The 18,755-nt window shown below is 40.5% G+C and overlaps 2 protein-coding genes across 3 annotated transcripts; one reads left to right on the top strand and one right to left on the bottom strand.

Moving 5' to 3' along the window:
- Positions 1-576: 576 nt before the first annotated feature.
- zgc:113054 (uncharacterized protein LOC541322 homolog) lies at positions 577-11,483 on the bottom strand. 2 transcript variants are annotated; one of them, XM_046384746.1, is made up of 11 exons: positions 11,360-11,483; positions 9,320-9,509; positions 9,124-9,215; positions 8,801-9,033; positions 8,308-8,544; positions 8,143-8,217; positions 7,790-8,006; positions 6,667-6,875; positions 5,273-5,345; positions 2,750-2,867; positions 577-1,299 (listed from the first exon to the last, which is right to left on the bottom strand). In XM_046384746.1, exons 1-11 carry the CDS (start codon positions 11,466-11,468, stop codon positions 1,104-1,106), a joined length of 1,749 nt encoding a protein of 582 aa, XP_046240702.1. In that variant the 5' UTR covers positions 11,469-11,483; the 3' UTR covers positions 577-1,103. The 2 variants fall into 2 exon arrangements, with proteins under 2 accessions (XP_046240702.1, XP_046240703.1); XM_046384747.1 differs by lacking the exon at positions 11,360-11,483 and adding an exon at positions 10,001-10,248.
- A 135-nt stretch (positions 11,484-11,618) lies between these two features.
- On the top strand, positions 11,619-16,605 carry eevs (2-epi-5-epi-valiolone synthase). Its single transcript, XM_046384748.1, has 5 exons — positions 11,619-12,330; positions 13,940-14,573; positions 15,023-15,226; positions 15,424-15,676; positions 16,127-16,605. Exons 1-5 carry the CDS (start codon positions 12,188-12,190, stop codon positions 16,222-16,224), a joined length of 1,332 nt encoding a protein of 443 aa, XP_046240704.1. The 5' UTR covers positions 11,619-12,187; the 3' UTR covers positions 16,225-16,605.
- Positions 16,606-18,755: the final 2,150 nt, after the last annotated feature.

Here is an 18,755-nt window from a genome sequence, read left to right as displayed (position 1 = left end):
AGCGGCTGGGGTCACGTCCTCCTCTAACCTCTCCTTTAAGTATTGTTTTTCAGCACACAAACAGTTAATGGAGCAATTAAGATGGCGTTCACAAGCACCACTTGTGGGGACCATTTGGCAAGAAAGAGCTGGAGAGAGGCAGACTGGGATGCTCTAATCCTGCATATGGTACACAAGAGTCTTGGACCAGAGGGAGTGGAAAGTCAACATGCAGTCAGTGCGCAATACAAGTCACTGACATCCGATTCTGTTGTAAACTGGATGTCTTCATCAATTCAGTCACTTTCTAGTATATTTTGTAGGCCCATTTGGACCTAATAAGCAAGGTTTTATTTTGGTGCCAACATCCAGTGTAAAACAGGCAGCAAATATCGCAGCTTGGAGGTCACTCAGGCATGTATTTCTTACGTACGCAAAGAAATGGTCCCTTTGTTCATCACCATTCAAAACACGGTAATTTCTTTTATTATCCTCTGAAGCACCTTCAACTGAAAGAATGCGACAAAAATAAATTGGAGAGTAAATTTTTCAAACCTGCTCAGCCTTTTTTATAATAAATACAACTAAAAAGATCACTGTCTTTCAGTGGCTTTTATTGGTCACATTTGTTAAAACTGTCTTCAACAGCATTCGATGTATCAAATAAAGTCAAGAGAACATACAGCATGAATTGTAACAAAATCGTCATTTGCTTGAAGGCACACAGTAGTAACAGTTTTCCTTTACTTTACTGGATTTTCTCAGACATGTTCACAAATTTCCACTGTGTTACAAGAAGATTGGCAGCTGCTATGCCTCGTTTTAGTGTTTAACATGATACAGCGTTTTTCTTCCACTAAAATGTTCAGTGTCCTGCAGTCATAACACACATGACAGCAACCTGAAACTGTGTGGGACACACAGAGGACAAAAAAACTACCAGTCATCTCATCACACCACATAACAGATGTTAACTGACCAAAAGTTAAACATCCAGTAAGACTTCAACTAACACTGCAGTGAATGTGTCAAAAGGGAATAATGTGAATGCCACCTACTATGGAGACTAATCCCAGGAGAGTGAAGAGGGAAAAAAAAAGTTTTCATCTCTTCATCTACTCCCTCTACCACAGACTTTGCCCACCCTCTATGACTAAGTTATGCCCTGTCATGTAGTCGGAGGCGTCAGATGCCAAGTAGACCACTGCAGCTTGCAGGTCTGTCACTTGAGCCAGTCTACCAGCAGGGATATCTGACAGCCAGCGCTGCACCAGAGGCCTCAGACTCTCCGAGTGGATGAGAGGGGTGTCAACAATCCCCCTGAAAAGAGAGACAGCGAAAGTGAGAAAGAAAAAGAGGGGGAGAAAAAAAAGCGCACACACACACACATAATGAAATCAGAAGGCATCGCAGTTCAGAGCCAGGAGTGACAGCATCGTTTCAGAGCCACCGCTTTGGTGACAAAAATAAACCCAATTATCCTTTGAAGAAAGGGCATGGCATGGCATCTCTGATGATGTTTACTGTGGGACCGGTGGCACTTAAATGACTGGCACAACTCAGAAAGAGCTTATGGGTATGGGGGGATGTCTGCCATAATGTACTCAAAGCCTTTGGTTAAACAACTGCCTCGTATCCCTGCTCTCATTCCTGAATAAATTAAGACAGTATTTAGGTGGAATTTGTAAGAATACAGGTGTACTGCTTTCGGTTTTGAAGCTGCACTGGCACATTACTCGGTCACAACAGTTCTCTTCACTTTCTGCAGTTAAATATCACAGAGCTTACATGTGAATAAATATGTCAACACAGCCGCCTGTGCCTAATATGAGATGACTTCTGACTTTCTACACAATTGACGTGACAGTGACTAAAAGCCGTAAGGCCTGAATCATTGTTCAACGTATCCTGGTGCCTTGATATGGAATTCCAACATTGGATAAATTAGCACTTCCAAGGAGCGTGTGACACCTTGGTTAACATATTCCACCTCAATTATATTTCTCTTCAGCTGCCCTGTTATCTGGAACCTTTGCTGGCAATCAGAGGTACTGTTTTCCCTCAGCCAATTTTCTAGATAATGCAGCTTATCACCGCTGCGGCTAAAGTTGCCAATGGAATCAGGCTCCAGTCAACCTCGTGAGCGCTAATTGTGTCCCTTTTTTATGCATATTTACCGACTGTCACTTCAAAGAAATCAGTGGCCCATTGAGACACCCAGTTAGCGAGGGGAGAGAGAATTGCTTCTTTGCAAATTAAAATTAGCAAACAAGCTGCCGATAAATAAAGCTGAGTGAGGCGTGTGTGTGAGGGCTTTGTTCTGGGGCTGTGACTGGGCCTGGCATGCCCGGTGCCACCGGACGGATTTGCTCAGGGATGGCTGGGGCTAAGGGATGCTCTACTTAACATACACACACACAGCCCTTCTTGTGTTCTCTTCTTTTCTTCCCACTGCTCAGCTTCACACACAAATAGATACAAACAAGGCTCTATTGTTGGAGTGAGGTTGCAAATTTGATTCCCTAATTGAATAGAACAATTAGAGCAAGTGTTTGGTTGATTCATCCCTCAAGACGTCATCTAATTAGGCACTGATGTATTGTTTGAGGACTTAAATTAGTGCATCATTCTCAAATGGGGCTCTTGATATGAAAGCAAACACACTAATCACCACTTCCTTTTGTAGCTCAATCCCTCACAACACTCAAAGGTGGACCAGTACAGTTTGGCTCAAAACGGCAAGCTAAGGCCGAGAATACGCAGCACTTACGGTGAGATGCAGTTGACCCGCACTCCTCTATCAATCCATTCAGTGCCCAGAGTCTGAGTCAGTTTGACCACTCCAGCCTTGGACGTGTTGTAGGAAAGTTGCTTCTGGGGATGGGGGACTGCAGGGTAAAGGACAGAAAGGAAAACCAGTTACTCTAAATGGACTCAACACCAGCGTTTTACAAAGATAATAATGGTATACACTAGTGAAATTGTCAAGTAATTTGTGTAAAGAATGTTCTTTTATTTTTATATGTGATTTCGTTAACAGAGCGGAAAAAGCCTGGGAATAGTTCCTTTCTCACAAAAGCTGACAGCACATACATTTTATGTTGCAGTTCATGCGGTTTCTTGCGGTTACAACATAAAACCTCTTCCATTAGCTGCTGGGGACTTTGCGGATGAAGCCATGTAAAATTAATTGCTCATAATGTCCAGTTATGCTCTGTCCTCAGCAACAAAGACAGGGAGCCATTTGTTTGCCTTGACCATCACAGATGCTGCACACTGCATGGGATGCCGGGACAGGGGCTCATTTTCTGCTGGTTGATTAATCATCGCAAGGAAGGCTCCAAGTTACATACAACTTTAGTAGTTAACCTCATCACCCGCCGATCTGACTGCCAAATGACTTCAGTGTGAGACCGGGGATGATAAATACCAGCCAGCTGCAGAGAGGCAGGAACCAGTCCTGGGGAGAAAAGGCTGGAGCTTCCTCCATATATAGCTCGAACAGAAGAGTAGAAAAATGTGCAGGATCGAGGTAAAACTCAGAAACTGCTAAAGAAATAAGATGTAAAGGGTGGAACCTCGGCACTGTTGGCAGTATGGTCGAGTGGGATTGTGAGTGTGGTGAGATAGCAGAGGAAGGTGAGATTGGGTTGGGCTGGGCTGGATAAGGGTAGGCTAGGACCTCAGAGGAGAAGGCGAGGAGGAGCAGAGCCCAGGGCTTACACGCAGATTGAAGGTGAAATCCGACTTATCAGGACAGGAAACGTAGCTCAAAATGCCTAACAGCACTAATCCTCGCTCAAGACCAGATGATACAGCCCCAAAATACCATTCAGAAAATGCCTTCATCCTTTAAATAAACCTGCATTGATGTTTTTGCCGTCTTAAAGAGCAGTAATCCCCAGAGAAGTGAAAAGGAGGTAGAAGGAGAGCATTCTCCAAAGCCCTCTTTAACATTCACCCTGCTACTTATTGCCCATTTCAGGCGGGTGAAAACATGCTCCTTATCAGGCATGTCTTTACATTTTGAATTCTTCTGAGTTCAAATGATGCACTCTTTTCCCAGAATGTTGTAATGTACATTATTATGCAGCTGAGATCTGCAGGCATGAGTGCTTTAATCACTAATCCCTCAGTAAGGTCATCATGTAGCCAAAAAACTGTGTGTGACCAACTTGGATATTTTCCGTCTGTGAGTCTTTGAGCTGCTGGCCATTATTCAGAAAAAATGGTGGTTGATGGTCAGGACTGTGTGTGCATGTTTGTGTGTGTGTGTGGGTAGGGTGTTAGCGGGCACACACGTTTTATTCAGCAGATGGACAAAAAGCTGTCATTGTGCATTTTAATTGGGCATTTACGGCTGCTTTTTGGGCTTCCACTTGGCTAGAACAGGTCCCATCTGATTACACATTATGACAATATTATAACAGATGTCCAGACCAATAAAGTAAATTCCTGAAGGACTGTACGTAATGTGAGTAATTGATCATTTTTTTTTAATGCCGGCCTCTATTTACCAGCATGCTCCTGTTTTACAGATTGCCCCTGCAGTCGGGACTGGGGCCCATATGGCACAGCGGTTTACTGGCGATTCGACTATACTGCTGATGAAGTGCTGCTGTTCCTCTGGAGGAACCTGTTGGAGGAGGAACATTACACTGCTGCAGATTACAAGGCTTTTACTGGGCCCTTACTAAAATCTAAAAGTGTCTTCCGCTGTTCAAACAAGGCTGCTGGCACAGGCTGGGGTTTTGCCGTTGCACAGGAACCCTCCCTTCCCAAGTTGGACCTCAGGTTGCCTTCCACATCCTCCAGACAGCTCCACAGAGAGGGGATGTTTATTATGATGCAAAACCGCCTTGGCGAGACGCAATCACAACACTTTCCTGCTATGCTTACTGTATGCAGGGGTGGATGCATCTGTATAGAACAGTTTAACTGGGGCAAAAGTTGCAAAGGAGAAAAGCCGACTAATCCCCTTTTAAATGTCCAGGTTTCTCATAAACAGGAAAACTGCAGCAGAATTTTTTCCTCTTACTTCAACTTTGCCAGAGTAATGATATAAAGTCAGATATGAAAACTTTCTGTCAGATGATTAAAAACTATTTAATACCATGCGTACTCCCGCACAGAGCTGTACGGCACAACTGTATTTAACTCTCCCTTCATCCCCCTCCTCCTCCTCCTCCTCCTCCTCCTCCTCTCGACCCAACTCTCCACGCCAAATGGAGAGATTAAAAGCAGACATGGAGGGGCTCCAGAGAGAAGGTGGGGGAATAGAATCATCACTCACCTATTAGACTGGCCATGGAGGCTGTGTTGATAATCTTGCCGTATCCTTGCTTCAACATCACTCGACCTGCCGCCTAAGGCAAGGATTCAGGGGAAAGAGACACATTAAACACCTTATTATGCCACTGATATGCTACCGAAATCCTGAGCACAGATCAACACAAAAACATGTAGTTTATCCTTGGAGACAGAAATAGTGGTTGAACAACATTTGGGGCACTTGAGTGGATTTTAAAGCTGCACATAAGGGGCAGTAGGGCTTATATATAGAGATGTTTGACAGCAGCTAGATAATTTAGAAGTAATTTTAGTAACTACTGAGTATCTTAAGATGGTTGAACCACCAGTAATTAGGTCATACTCTAACTAGTTTTGACAGAAATAAATTATTCAAGGAATACACGATCAGGAGTCAGTGTAGTTCTTTGGACATAATTTCTTGATGACAACATTATAACATTATCATTTGTGTCATTATTTGGTACATAAAGTCTCAATTTTTAATTTTTACAATGACATACATTAGTCTTCTTCAGATTATCTTTTAAGTTTAAAAACCCAGGTTTTACAGTTGTAGCTCTGTGACTTTGCATCATTTGCACACCTTGTCAGCTTAATTGTCGAAAGACATGGATTTCCAGATGTGATGATTGTGAATTAAGTGTTCCATTTATGAGTTAAGGAATATTTCCTTTTATTTCACATATCATTAAATACAATCCCTGGATTTGAGTTTTTACATAACCCATGATGAACCTGAACCCCTTTTCCATTACAAAGTTGATTTGATCTATAAAAAATAAATAAATAAATACGTTTATCACACATTCAGCAGTCTAACTGATTTTCTCATATGTCATTGTTAGTTAAAGATTAGCTTAAAGTTTAATCTGACCATGTACAGTAATTCCCAAAGATGAACAAAAGTTAGCTGCATATTAATGTAACCGATACAAAATTTTTGTTTCGGGAACTGGGACATAAACAATTGCTGCAAACTTTCACATTTTGTTTTATTTTTAAAGACTATATTTTACACTTTTCTCCTCTGTCTGATATTCAGATATAATGAGTCCACTGGAAGGTTTACAAAGTGTTTGTCGAAGCTACAGTGAGGTGTATTTATTGTTTGTAGCTGATTATTTTGCATCTACATCTATTTTTTGCAGCTACTTACTTAACAGTCAGATATGAGTCAATTTCTATTTCTTTTGTTTTTCAGTTAAACCACTGACAATATAAATAAATAAGTCTGAACTCAACTTAAATACAATCTTTACATTTTTTAAGTGTATTTTTGTTCATCTGGACCCATCATAATACATCACAGGGTAAATGAACAACCCGCCTCTGTGGTGGCCACACACACACACACACAGAGCGGGTGAAACACACCTGACAACACATGAAAGTCCCCCTCAGGTTGACATTAAAGGTTTGGTCCCACTCCTCTAGACTGGTGTCTTCACTGGCTGAGTTCATGTTGATGCCGGCATTGTTGCAGGCAATGTGGATGGCCCCCCATTTGGAGATGATGCTGTCAATCATCCTCTGGACATCATCTGATTTGCTTATGTCAGCTGTGATCGCAATGGCATTGATGCCTGTGTCAAAACACACAGGTGTCTGTTAGAATATTTTGTGTTTTATTATCACATTATGCCTGATATAAGAAATGTCTGATCTTGGACATTTTAGAAGTTTGAGATATTGAATGTAGCTCAAAATGTAGACCAAAAAACAAAAGTTCTGAAAAATAATATTAAAATGAATTTTAATTTCTTTTTTTTTTCAATGTCTAGGATGTTTCAATCTCTAAAAAGAATATAAGGGGGAAAAATATCCCACATATGCAGGGGTTCAAAGGAACATCTCAACATGTATAACCGTGACACAATATAGCTTATGCTTTAGTATGCTGCCATCTGCTGGACAAAAACCAAAAACAGCCCACACTGACAGTTTATTACATTTCACAAAGGTTTTCAATGCACAAACCCAGTTGTAGTCACTTAGGGACTGAAGGTGGGAGCATTGAGTAATCAGTTAACAGAAAGACAATCTACAACTATAACATTTAATCAATTAAGCGTTGAACTTATTTTTTCAAGCTAAAATGAAAAATATTGTATGTTTACAGCACTTTAATTGTGAGATGTGAATTTGCTGCTTTTGCTCATCTTAAGATTACTGTAAACTGAATATCTGTTAATGCTGGACGGCCATTTTTCATTATTTTCTCATGTATCATATGCAACCATTGAGAAAAGAATCAGATTAATCGGTCATAGAAAAAATCGTGAGTTGATTAGTTACTGGTCAAGAAGTAAATGCACAGAAAATGCTGACCCACCCTTGTCCAACTGGTCACCCTGAACAAAATGCGGCATTTGCTGTCAAACAGAGTTTTGCCTTGATGCCCAGCTGCAAGCAGATGGTACCATTTTGATTTTTTCTGCCAGTGCCCATTAGTCTTAGTCTGACATTGGATATGTCTATGTGTGTTTCCATCCCTTACCTTTAAGAAAGAGCTCTTTAGCCACTGCCTCAGCTTTTTCTTGGTCCATGTCTACTACGGCCACCTTCGCACCAGCCTCACCCAGGGCATGAGCAAATGCTCGGCCTATGCCCTGCCCAGAACCTGTCACATAGGCCACCTTTCCATCAAGACGCATACGATCAAGGATGGGACGCCCGTTCACTCCGCGGAAAACTTCATCATCTGCTATTTTATTCTAATACAAATAAATAAGATTAGCAGAGATGTTCAGCAACAATGATGCTAAGATAAAATCCTCAGTGAAGGTTTGATCGTAGTTGTTTGACTCCATAGAAGTTCTGGCTCTGACACCAGGGTTATTTAAACAGTACCTGTGCCACTGAACACTCAGGGGTCAGAGGTACCCGGCGGATAACACTGATGCCATCTCTGAGAGGGATAATGACCTTTTAAAACAAAAAGGACAATGTTAAATCTTTAAAAAGAGTACTTGTCAAACACAGTAGTGTCAAAGCATGTTAAGATTTGAAACTTACCTGCTCAACGCGTGGATCATCTGAGACAAATTGATTGAATTCTCTAAGTGCCAGTCCATTGTTGTCTGTGGTGTGTTTAAGATAAACCTTGGCTTTGAACAGCGAGTTATCAACACATATGACCCCTTGCATTCTCAGCAGATTGTTATCCAGAATGAAGTTGTAGTAATTGATGTAATTGTTCTTGTCAGCATCAATGAACACCATATCAAACTGCTCACCTGCAGCAGCCAATTCCTAGAAGGTACGGAGAGGTATTAGGAAACTGTATGTACCAAAAACAACACTAGTCAGAGTTAATCTTTGCCTGCCCTGCTTGTGCAAAGCACCTGAGAGAACATGCAGTATCTAAAACCACAAATGTTAAAAGTAGAAAAACATAAATGTATTATTAGTTTGCAAAACAGTCCAGTCAATCTTTTAAAGGATCTTTAAAAAATGATTTAATCTTCTTTGACAGTCCTTCAGTGTTGACAGATTTCCTTTTTCTCACCTTCAGCGTGTTCATAGCAGATCCAGTCTTAACAGTAATTTTCTTGCCATGTGGAGACTTGTCAAAAATGGGCTGAGCAAAGTCTTTGAGATATGGCTCCAGCTCGCAAGCAATTAAACAACCATCTTCAGGTAGCCCTTCAGCCATGGACAGTGCGCCATAGCCAGTGAACATCCCAATCTCTAGGACCCTCTTAGCTTGACTCATGTGGATCAGCATCTTCAGGGTCTGGCCTGTCAAAGAACACAACAGAGAGCAAGTTCTCACTACATGGTAAACCAGTGAATGTGAAGGTAATGAGCAGTACACATTAAAAATCCAACCTTCTACATGACCAGTGATGCACTCCTTAGGAAGCAGGAATGTGGTTTTGCCCTCCTTGTGCACTTGATTCCAGTCATGACAAATTGTCTTTCTGCAATTGAGCAAGAGTGAATATATGAACAAATTTTCCTCACATGATGGGTTGAGTATTTTGCGCTACGGTTTTAAGATTATGTGTAGGAAGCAAGGATATACTTGTAAAGCTCTGCCAGAGGTTCACTTTCCCGTGTGGTCATTTTCTCCAGGTAGTTATCCAGGCCGCTTGCAATGTCCACAGCCTTCTGCAAGTGACTTCTCAACTCTTCAGTCACATTACTACTTGTTGCAGATATCTCTTTGGCTTTTGTTAGAAGATCCACAAGGACTTCCACTGGGGTGTCAGGAACTGAGGGAATACCATAACATAAGGTTTAGTGTAAGTTTAGTAAGTAGTCTTTCTACTGCATTTTACTGCTCCAGGCAAAATGATGAAGGGCTGCAAATGTGCCCCGGGATTGCTGGTTATTTTCACAATTACTCAATGAACTGTTTGATATAAACATGTCAGAAAAAGAAAAATAATACTGTGCTACATAAGTCAATTTGTTATCACACAACACAACAAAAAGCAGCAACCAATAACAAGCTGTTTTGCCATTTTTACAAGAAAAATGTGTTATACAAATCTATTATGAAACGTTACATTCATTACGTTACATTGTTGTGTGCAGTTTTTCGGCATGAAGGTGTAAAACTACACTAAACAACAGGTTTCCGTGTGACTGCCGCCGGTAACACACTCTGCATTTGGTCGAACTGACGGGACTCCCGTCGAGTCTGGTTCTTAAAGTTGTTTTCTGACCCCGTCTAATGTTGAAAACGAAGCGGCAATCTTACCTTTGTCGGCCGGCATGGTGCGCGTTTATGGGCGTGACGATTCCTGCGGCCACAGCGGTGTTACCAAACGACTGGGTGCTGGGGTTTACGTTATATCACAGAGGTTTGCAGATTCTTGACTTTAGGGGAGGGTGGCTGACTGCTTTCGCAACAGGCGTGTCGGCGAACGGTGACTTTCATAACTTTTAAACTGACAATCGGGAACTCGAGCAGAAAAATCACGTGGAACACAGGAGCTGGTACAAAGTGCGGCAGTCGAATTGAGCTACTTTTTTTGGATGGGTTTTTCACTGACTGTCACTGACTAGTTGTTGGGAAATGCTTAACGTTTCACACTCTTGTCCTTGGTCAGATATTTTTACTACTCCTGATGAATGCCACCATTTAACTAGACTAAAATCTAGCCTAAAATTACCAATGGCTGCAATCCATCTATTATCTGCAATGTGTATTCTGGCTGGACTGATGTTCTCTACACAACACAACATTGCACGTCGATACTTGACACCTCATACTGTTTACAATGACTGTTCCACCTGCACTTGGTACTGTTTACACTGTTTACATTAGTTCTCCTACCTGCACTTAATCTCACACATCTACACAAACCATGTTGTGATCAGTGCTGCTTCGTTTGTGTTCTTGCACTGTGTACAGTCTTTGTGCATACAGCAAGTCTTTGTGCATCAGCAGAGACCCAGGTGACTGTGTCTCTGCTGCAAAAATGTGAGTATTTAAATTACCTTAATTATGGAAAAGACTATTAGTGACTTATCATATCATACAAATACTGCAGGCATGTATTTGATTTGATCTTGCATATTGTTTAGATTTATTTATGAAAAAGGTTCCCCTCTAAGCAGTGGATTTTGAAAAATAATACTGTTGCATTTTGGAAACACTGTCTGATATTTAATCTAACATTTACAAAAAGAGACTGCTCTAATATCAAGTGTTCAGGATTTATGACTTATTTAGCATTTACTTATCTATGTTCTGTCTGTCTGTGTGCTGCTGGAAGATAAGATTAGAACTGCAGTCTCCAATGTCAGTGTCACATGCAATGGGAACCCAACAATGGCCTTTAACCTAAAAAAAGTTTTCACCAGTGTAGGTGGTAAACATGCAGTAAGTCATTTTAGCACTGGAGCCATCTATACCATGCTGTCTGTTTCTAATGAAAGTCGTTATCGTGGTTTACTAAACTATCACACCTTCACACAGGATTCTTGGGATTTATGTCTGTATTATTTGAACTAAATCGGCATCTATTGCTGTACTGACTCCTAAAACTGCGGCATCTTAATTTGAGCAATCATGCTAAAGGACGTTGGACACTGTTGACATTAGTTCTCCTACCTGCACTTAATCGCTGTCTCACACATCCACACAAACCATGTTGTGGTCGGCGCCTCTTCTTTTGTGTTTGCTGTTTTTTCCTGCACTGTGTATAGTCTTTGTGCATCATGTATAATCTTGTGTTGTTTGCACTATGTACAGTTAAGTTCATTTTTGAGACAGGAGATAAGACCTTGTGTGACTGGTAAAAGGCAGTGGCTTTAAACATTGGGTGGCCTTGTTCTACTTACTGAGCTCATCACACTAGGCCAAAGAGAGCTGATTATATGTCTGGCTCATCTTATATGAATTTGTATATAAAATTCAACTGAAAGCTATGCTGTATGCTGGCAGCAGGAACTGGTGCAGCAGCTGTGTCTAGCTAGAAACTGTGTAGTTTAAAGTGATTTTCAATCCCCTTGTGATTATCAGTATAGCTGTGCTCTTTTATGTCCTTTATTGGTCAAGAAAATTCATGGAAATTCATCATGAAGGGATTTCTAAAATAGTGTAGTCATGTGTGGCTCAGTAGGTCTTTATCATTTCTCCAAATGCAAAATAAATACTTTTTTCTTACTATGAGTACATTTGTCTTCAACATGGGACTAACACATGTTACAGATAAGTAATAGCCACGCAGGTGTTACCTCACAGTTACACAAAAATGGTAGAAGAGAATGACACATGTAAAGACATGTGAAGCACAGTGAGAGAAAATGCTCCTCCCTAGTCTCTGTGGCATCCTTCAAATACTATTCTGTATTATGAGCTCAGAGACTATAGGCGTCTCATTATTCAACCCGTAAGTATCTCAGTTCACTCCTCAGACTCAAAGCTAACACTGCAAGAATGGGAAAGGTTCATCTGGAAGACAACGACAGCACAGAACAAAAAACTGAGTATAGCTTAGTCCGCATCAAAGGTACCTGGAAGCACAAAGTGGGAAAGAAGGTGAATAAGGACCCAGGTGACTGTGTCTCTGCTGCAAAAATGTGAGTATTTAAATTACCTTAATTATGGAAAAGACTATTAGTGACTTATCATATCATACAATTACTGCAGGCATGTATTTGATTTGATCTTGCATATTGTTTAGATTTATTTATGAAAAAGGTTCCCCTGACTCTCTTCTAAGCAGTGAATTCTGAAAAATAATACTGTTGCATTTTGGAAACACTGTCTGATATTTAGTCTAACATTTACAAAAAGAGGCTGCTCTAATATCAGGTGTTCAGGATTTATGACTTATTTAGCATTTACTTATCTATGTTCTGTCTGTCTGTGTGCTGCTGGAAGATAAGATTAGAACTGCAGTCTCCAATGTCAGTGTCACATGCAATGGGAACCCAACAATGGCCTTTAACCTAAAAAAAGTTTTCACCAGTGTAGGTGGTAAACATGCAGTAAGTCATTTTAGCACTGGAGCCATCTATACCATGCTGTCTGTTTCTAATGAAAGTCGTTACCGTGGTTTACTAAACTATCACACCTTCACACAGGATTCTTGGGATTTATGTCTGTATTATTTGAGCTAAATCGGCGTCTATTACTGTAGAAGAAGAAGAAGAAGAAGAAGAAGAATCAACTTTATTGGCAGTATATATATTTTTACATACACACACTGAATTCGTCTTCTGCATTTGACCCATCCTTAGTTGAACACACACATGCAACACCCGGCAAATTACATGCAGTGAAACACACACAGGAGCAGTGGGCAGCATCAGGCGCCCGGGGAGCATATTGGGGGGTTAAGTGCCTTGCTCAAGGGCACATCAGCCGGCTAATAGAGGGGGGGAGTATTTTTCGCATTAATCACTCCACCACACCCAAATTTTTCCTGCCCGTCCAGTGGGGGAATCGAACCGGTGACCCTCCGATCACAAGCCGCTTCTCCAACCTCTAGGCCACGGCTGCCCCCACTGACTCAACTAAAAATGCAGCATCTTAATTTGAGCAATCATGCTAAAGGACGTTGAAGAACAGGTGATTTCAGCTGTTGGCATTTGAACAGCCCATGGAAAAGTACCAAGTCACAAAGAGCAGTTTCTGCTGTCACTCAACCTAACACCCTTAGAAAAAATGTAATCACAGGTGTGGGGCCTGAGGGAACAATCAATTTAACACATCATCATTAACTACAGAAATTTTAAGGAGCTGGGAAGAGATAGCTGTGAGAACATGTGATCGGGAGGTACGAAAGGTATGTATTTAGTAAGTTTGAAATAAAATGAGTCGATCGTTTCTGAGGTCAAGTTCAGGAAATGTGAATGTAGTGGCAGCAGAATCACCTCATGTTCAAAAATGTTATCATTATTATTATTGTTGTGTATTAAATTCATAATTTTTGCACAAAATGTGTAGTGAGTATTTTTTTTTTAAATCCAAAATACCAAACTGTTTTATCCTCAGAAATTAGAAAAAAATGCAACTGGCTGCACATCTTTTTCACAAATACTGAATGTTAATGTGTTGAGAGCTGTTGCATTAGAACGCAGTAGTTTTAGAAACAAAACAAAACAAAACAGAAAGAACACCTTAAAACAATGAATATCAATGCTGTTATAATAATATAATTTCTTCATGTGTTTTGTGTGGCAGCTATGAGAGCATCACAGAAAAGTGCACCACTTGGATGGTAGTCAGCCCCATCGTCTTTACTTACAAAGTAATTGAGACTCAGAACTTGCTAGACCCGAACAACAACACACTCCTGCTGGGCCACATCACAGACCAGCAGCAACTGGAGGACATTGAAAAGTCAAACAAGCCAATCAGGCGCTTTGTGGTTGTTGATCAAGAAGTTTACAAAATCTACGGTCCCAAGCTAACTGAATATCTAGAGGCCAACAATGTCCTGTACAAGATCTTGTCTCTACCAACCACAGAGGAGAACAAATCCATGGAAATGGTCTTGAACATCCTTGAAGAGGTCAACAAATTCTCTCTTGACCGCCGCACAGAGCCCATCATCGCCATTGGTGGAGGGGTATGCCTGGACATAGTTGGCCTGGCTGCCTCTCTCTACAGAAGACGCACCCCTTACATTAGGGTCCCAACCACACTGCTCTCCTACGTCGATGCCAGCGTCGGGGCAAAGACAGGTGTTAACTTTGCAAACTGCAAGAACAAACTGGGCACCTACATTCCACCTGCTGCTGCCTTCCTCGACCTGTCCTTCATAAAAAGTGTTCCTCGACGACACATTTCTAACGGGCTGGCAGAGATGTTAAAGGTACATTAAATCTCTGGATATGGAATGTTTAAGTAAAAGCGGATGCTTAGTGGACACCGACAATTATTGACTTGAGCTAATACCACGGCATGCCTCATAACAATATAAATATTATCACCTCAGCACCTGCTATTTTGGTTCACATATGTGCAGCATAGTGAAGTGCAAAAGAGCTGAGTGTATATATAAATCAGAGGTTGTAGTGAAAATATCACACAAAGCAACATCAGAGTGCTTGTGCTTGGAATAGCAGTCGCTGTAGTTTCACACATGCCATTTACAGTACAGTAACAAGTACAAGGGTCACTGAGGGGAACTTTCCAATTTCATTGATAGTCTTACTTGTACCATCAAGCACTAGTGCTACTTGATTCTGAGAAATGATGAAGTATGTTTATTTTTTCTGTCTGAATTGCTCATGTAGAATTTTTGTACATTTTTCTTTGCAGATGGCCTTGATGAAACATAAAGGCCTCTTTGATCTTCTTGAGAAACATGGCTGTATGTTGTTGGACACTAAATTACAGACAGCACCACAAGCAACTCGCATAGCCATCGTGACCATGCTGGAGGAGCTCGCCCCAAACCTTTGGGAGGATGACTTAAACAGACTTGTGGACTTTGGCCACCTTATCAGTCCGGCTTTAGAGATGGTAATTAATCCCTTATGGTAGAACAGATGTATTTAAATCCCTGCTATTGTACATATGCAAAATATTTTATATAGCATTTATCTGATTCTATAATAGCTCATGTGAGTCTCTAACTTACATTGTAGGAAGGTGTTCACTTGCTCGTTTTTATGACAGCCACAACCTCTCATTATTTCAATTTTCTTTGTTTCACACAGAAAGTTCTCCCTTCCCTGCTGCATGGTGAGGCAGTGAACATTGATATGTCTTACATGGTTTATGTGTCCAAAGAGAGTGGTCTGTTGTCAGAAGAAGAAAAGCAAAGGATCATCAGCTGCATGATGGGCCTGGAGCTGCCTGTCTGGCATGAGGCGTGTACCATGGAGCTCATCCAGCAGTCTCTGCAGGACAGGCTGAAGCATTCTGGAGGACTGGTCAGAATGCCTCTACCTGTTGGTCTTGGGCAAGCAGGTAAGAGTTGCTAGAAATTTCAGGGTTGTTGAGAAGAACTCTTACATATCTCACATACTCAGCAATGGGAATTCCACGAAAGAAAAATGAATGCTGTGAATGGTGGTTTGAACCCTTGACATAAATAAAGACGGACAACATGAATCCTCTCCCCACCCACTGTACAAAAATTAAGGTTTCAATTTTTATTCAACTGTCCTATCTTACATCTTTATAATCAATGGTTTGAACATGTCCTTTGTCAGTAATTTGGTTTTGTCAGTAAAAGACTTCCACAATGGAGAAAGAGACCTGGCCTTTAACTGTGATGGTAATACTTCACTTTCACTCAGTACTAGTTAAACTAGTTTTCCTGTAAGATTTACTGTATAAATTGGGGTATTAAAACATCAATGATATGTACAGTAAAGTTAAACCATGTTCTCTTTCCTCTTCTTTCTTTTGTTTCAGAAATTTTTAATAACACATCTTGTGAGATCCTGCACAGAGCTTACGAAAAATGGTGTGATGAGCTGAGTGCCCCCACTGACAGCAGCTGTGACTCTTAACCTGCCAATACTGCAACTGTAGTAGTTCAGTCTGTTTTTTAAGTTAATACTTTTATATTTTTAGGGGAATGTATGTACTCAAGACTTTCAAGGTTCACGTTATCTACTGTAGTTTTCACAATGCAGCAACAAAGGACAAATAAGGGGTAACAGTATAAGCACTTCCGTAGAGTGACAGTACCAGAGTTGTAGAGTTGTAAAACAGAATAAATTAGCAAATATATGTGTTTTTTTCAAGTTTTTGGTTTTGATTATCAGGCATGTAAAGCTTCAGCTAGCAAGTGATTCAACAAGCGGCCTGCTAACCATTCTGTTGTCATGTCTGTAAAACGTTCTCATAAGTGTAAAGCCTCATTAAAGATTTTACTGTTTGCAAGTGTGCAGCAGACTCCTTACTTTCATTATCTTAACATATAATCTCTAGTCTAATTCAATGGGACTGTAAGCAAAAGTAACTAAGGTACAACACAAACCTCATATTGTGACAACAGCCGGAACACTGTGCTCCAAACAACAGTTCCTCAATACTTTCCAAATACTTCAAAGTTCCAAAAACTTTGAAAAGGAAAAAGTTATTACTGATTGAAATGCTGGTTTATTTTGGATTACTGTTTTGCTCCAGTGCCAACTTTCTTACTGTCTTAACCAGAAACATTCCATTAACCCTGAAAGAAAGTTTTGATGCAAAATTTACAACAACTCATGATGAATCACCTATGAGTCTAAGTCAATAATGTATGGAGGTAAGTGATTTTGGAGAAAACACTTTTAACATTAGTTGTGTTGATGTGCATGTTTATGTTATGTATGTTTGTTTGGTTTGTTCATGGCAAGCAGCTGAAAGTTTGTAAATCCTGCCAATAAATCTAACTTGCACCAGGGGTTGAAAAATTTTGAGTACAACTCTAACTATTAGCCAGCACTCACCTACTTGCAGACAGAGCTATATTAGTTTTTTGTTTACAGTCCTGTGGCATCCTAGCAAATTTCCTGTATAGGTATGTTAAGGTTAGTACAGCACCTATACACTATGCCTATCCAGTGCAGCCCCTTAGCTAGTGCTATCAGCCACAGCTAATGCTATCGACCTACCTCAAGAAACCGAACAAACAAGAGACGTTGCGAACCTGAGACTAGAGGATCAGAGTCAAAGTCTAGTGGAGCAAACATGAACCAGCTGTTGATGGATGGGACTCACCCTGAGTAGCTAACCCATGGAAGGACAGTCCTCATGAAAGATCCTCAGGAGGGAGCAATTCCATCCAATTACCAGCCAATAACCTGCCTGTGCACAACATGCAAGCTCCTCTCTGGCATCATAGTGGCTAAGATAAGAAGAAACATGGATCCAAACAAGCTCAAAAAATACCAAGGGCTGAAAGAAGAGCTAGAAAAGATGTGGCGAGTAAAAGCAACAGTGGTGCCAGTGGCAGTCAGGGCGCTGTGGACCATGAATCCCCCTCTCACCACCTCTGGGGTGGTGTGTGTCTTCCTCAAGCTTGGGTCCTCTCTGCCCGAGGCCTGGGAGTTTGAGGGTTCTGTACAGACATACACAGACACACACAGACACACACATACATATATACAAACACACAAAACCACTGACAGGCAAAATGAATAAAATGACAATGCAATGTTCTGCAAGGACACCTTGGGTTCTGGCAGTCATGTGGATGTTCTTTGACACACACCACCCAGTTAAACATTGCAGACCAAATACCCCCCAAAGACACACACAAATTTGTTCTACTGTAGTTTTCACACAAGAGCTCCCTAACCTGTTTTCGCTTTTTGCTTGTTTTTTTTTTTTGTTTTTTTTTTTTTTTAAAGGCTCTATGTACCATACATCAGAATGTCAAGCTTTCGTACAATACTGGGAACAGATAACAAACAAGCATTAAGAGAAATGTCTCTGATGGTGCCACTTATTTCAGTTCTGTACTGGCATCCACTCAGCTGATGAAGATGAAACCAATTAGCTGATCAATGCCTACAGCAACTGATACATTTTGGGCAAAGGCATTGTGAAACCTTGTTCTCATTTAAAGCACATTTTAGTTTATTCATTCATATATTTTTATTTTACATTTATCATAAACATGTACAAAGATGATGTATCAGCCAGCAAAATCAATGAGTAATGTATGTAGTGTTTCTGTCATGTGTGGACCCAGAACAAAGCGCTGTTTTGTTCTTTTTGTAACATGTAACCACAGTTTATAAAAGTACTGAGGTACATTATCAATATCAATATCAATCAATATCAGTTTACATTGTCAAATACTATTTTTCCTTCCACATGTGTCTTTTCATCAAAACTAGTAGATATAATATTTTCAAAGTACAAAAACTACAAAAATCTGTCTGAGATCATCAAATCAGTAAGGGGTTTCTAAGCAATTTCTGAATTACCAGGGCAAATTCAAAATTACCTCTCAGTGGATAAAAGAAAAAATAAAATAAAATAAATGTGACAATGTTTGATTTGTTAATTAGTAATAATAAATTAAGAACAGAGGGTAGAAAATATG

Source organism: Scatophagus argus, chromosome 3 (assembly GCF_020382885.2).
Source record: "Scatophagus argus isolate fScaArg1 chromosome 3, fScaArg1.pri, whole genome shotgun sequence".
NCBI classification, from domain to species: domain Eukaryota; kingdom Metazoa; phylum Chordata; class Actinopteri; family Scatophagidae; genus Scatophagus; species Scatophagus argus.
Note: the sequence above shows the minus strand (reverse complement) of the source record. Positions and strands in the feature narration are given on the sequence as shown.

Bases quoted from the DNA above. Each gene is read 5' to 3' on its own strand.
- eevs (XM_046384748.1), top strand. From the start codon at position 12,188: ATGGGAAAGGTTCATCTGGAAGACAACGACAGCACAGAACAAAAAACT. The intron at 15,227-15,423 runs GTAATTAATCCC...TGTTTCACACAG, and splicing joins TCAGTCCGGCTTTAGAGATG to AAAGTTCTCCCTTCCCTGCT. The intron at 15,677-16,126 runs GTAAGAGTTGCT...CTTTTGTTTCAG, and splicing joins TGTTGGTCTTGGGCAAGCAG to AAATTTTTAATAACACATCT.
- zgc:113054 (XM_046384746.1), bottom strand. From the start codon at position 11,468: ATGATGCACAAAGACTATACACAGTGCAGGAAAAAACAGCAAACACAA. The intron at 9,034-9,123 runs GTTGGATTTTTA...GTTCTTTGACAG, and splicing joins CATCACTGGTCATGTAGAAG to GCCAGACCCTGAAGATGCTG. The intron at 8,218-8,307 runs GTAAGTTTCAAA...TTGTTTTAAAAG, and splicing joins ATGATCCACGCGTTGAGCAG to GTCATTATCCCTCTCAGAGA.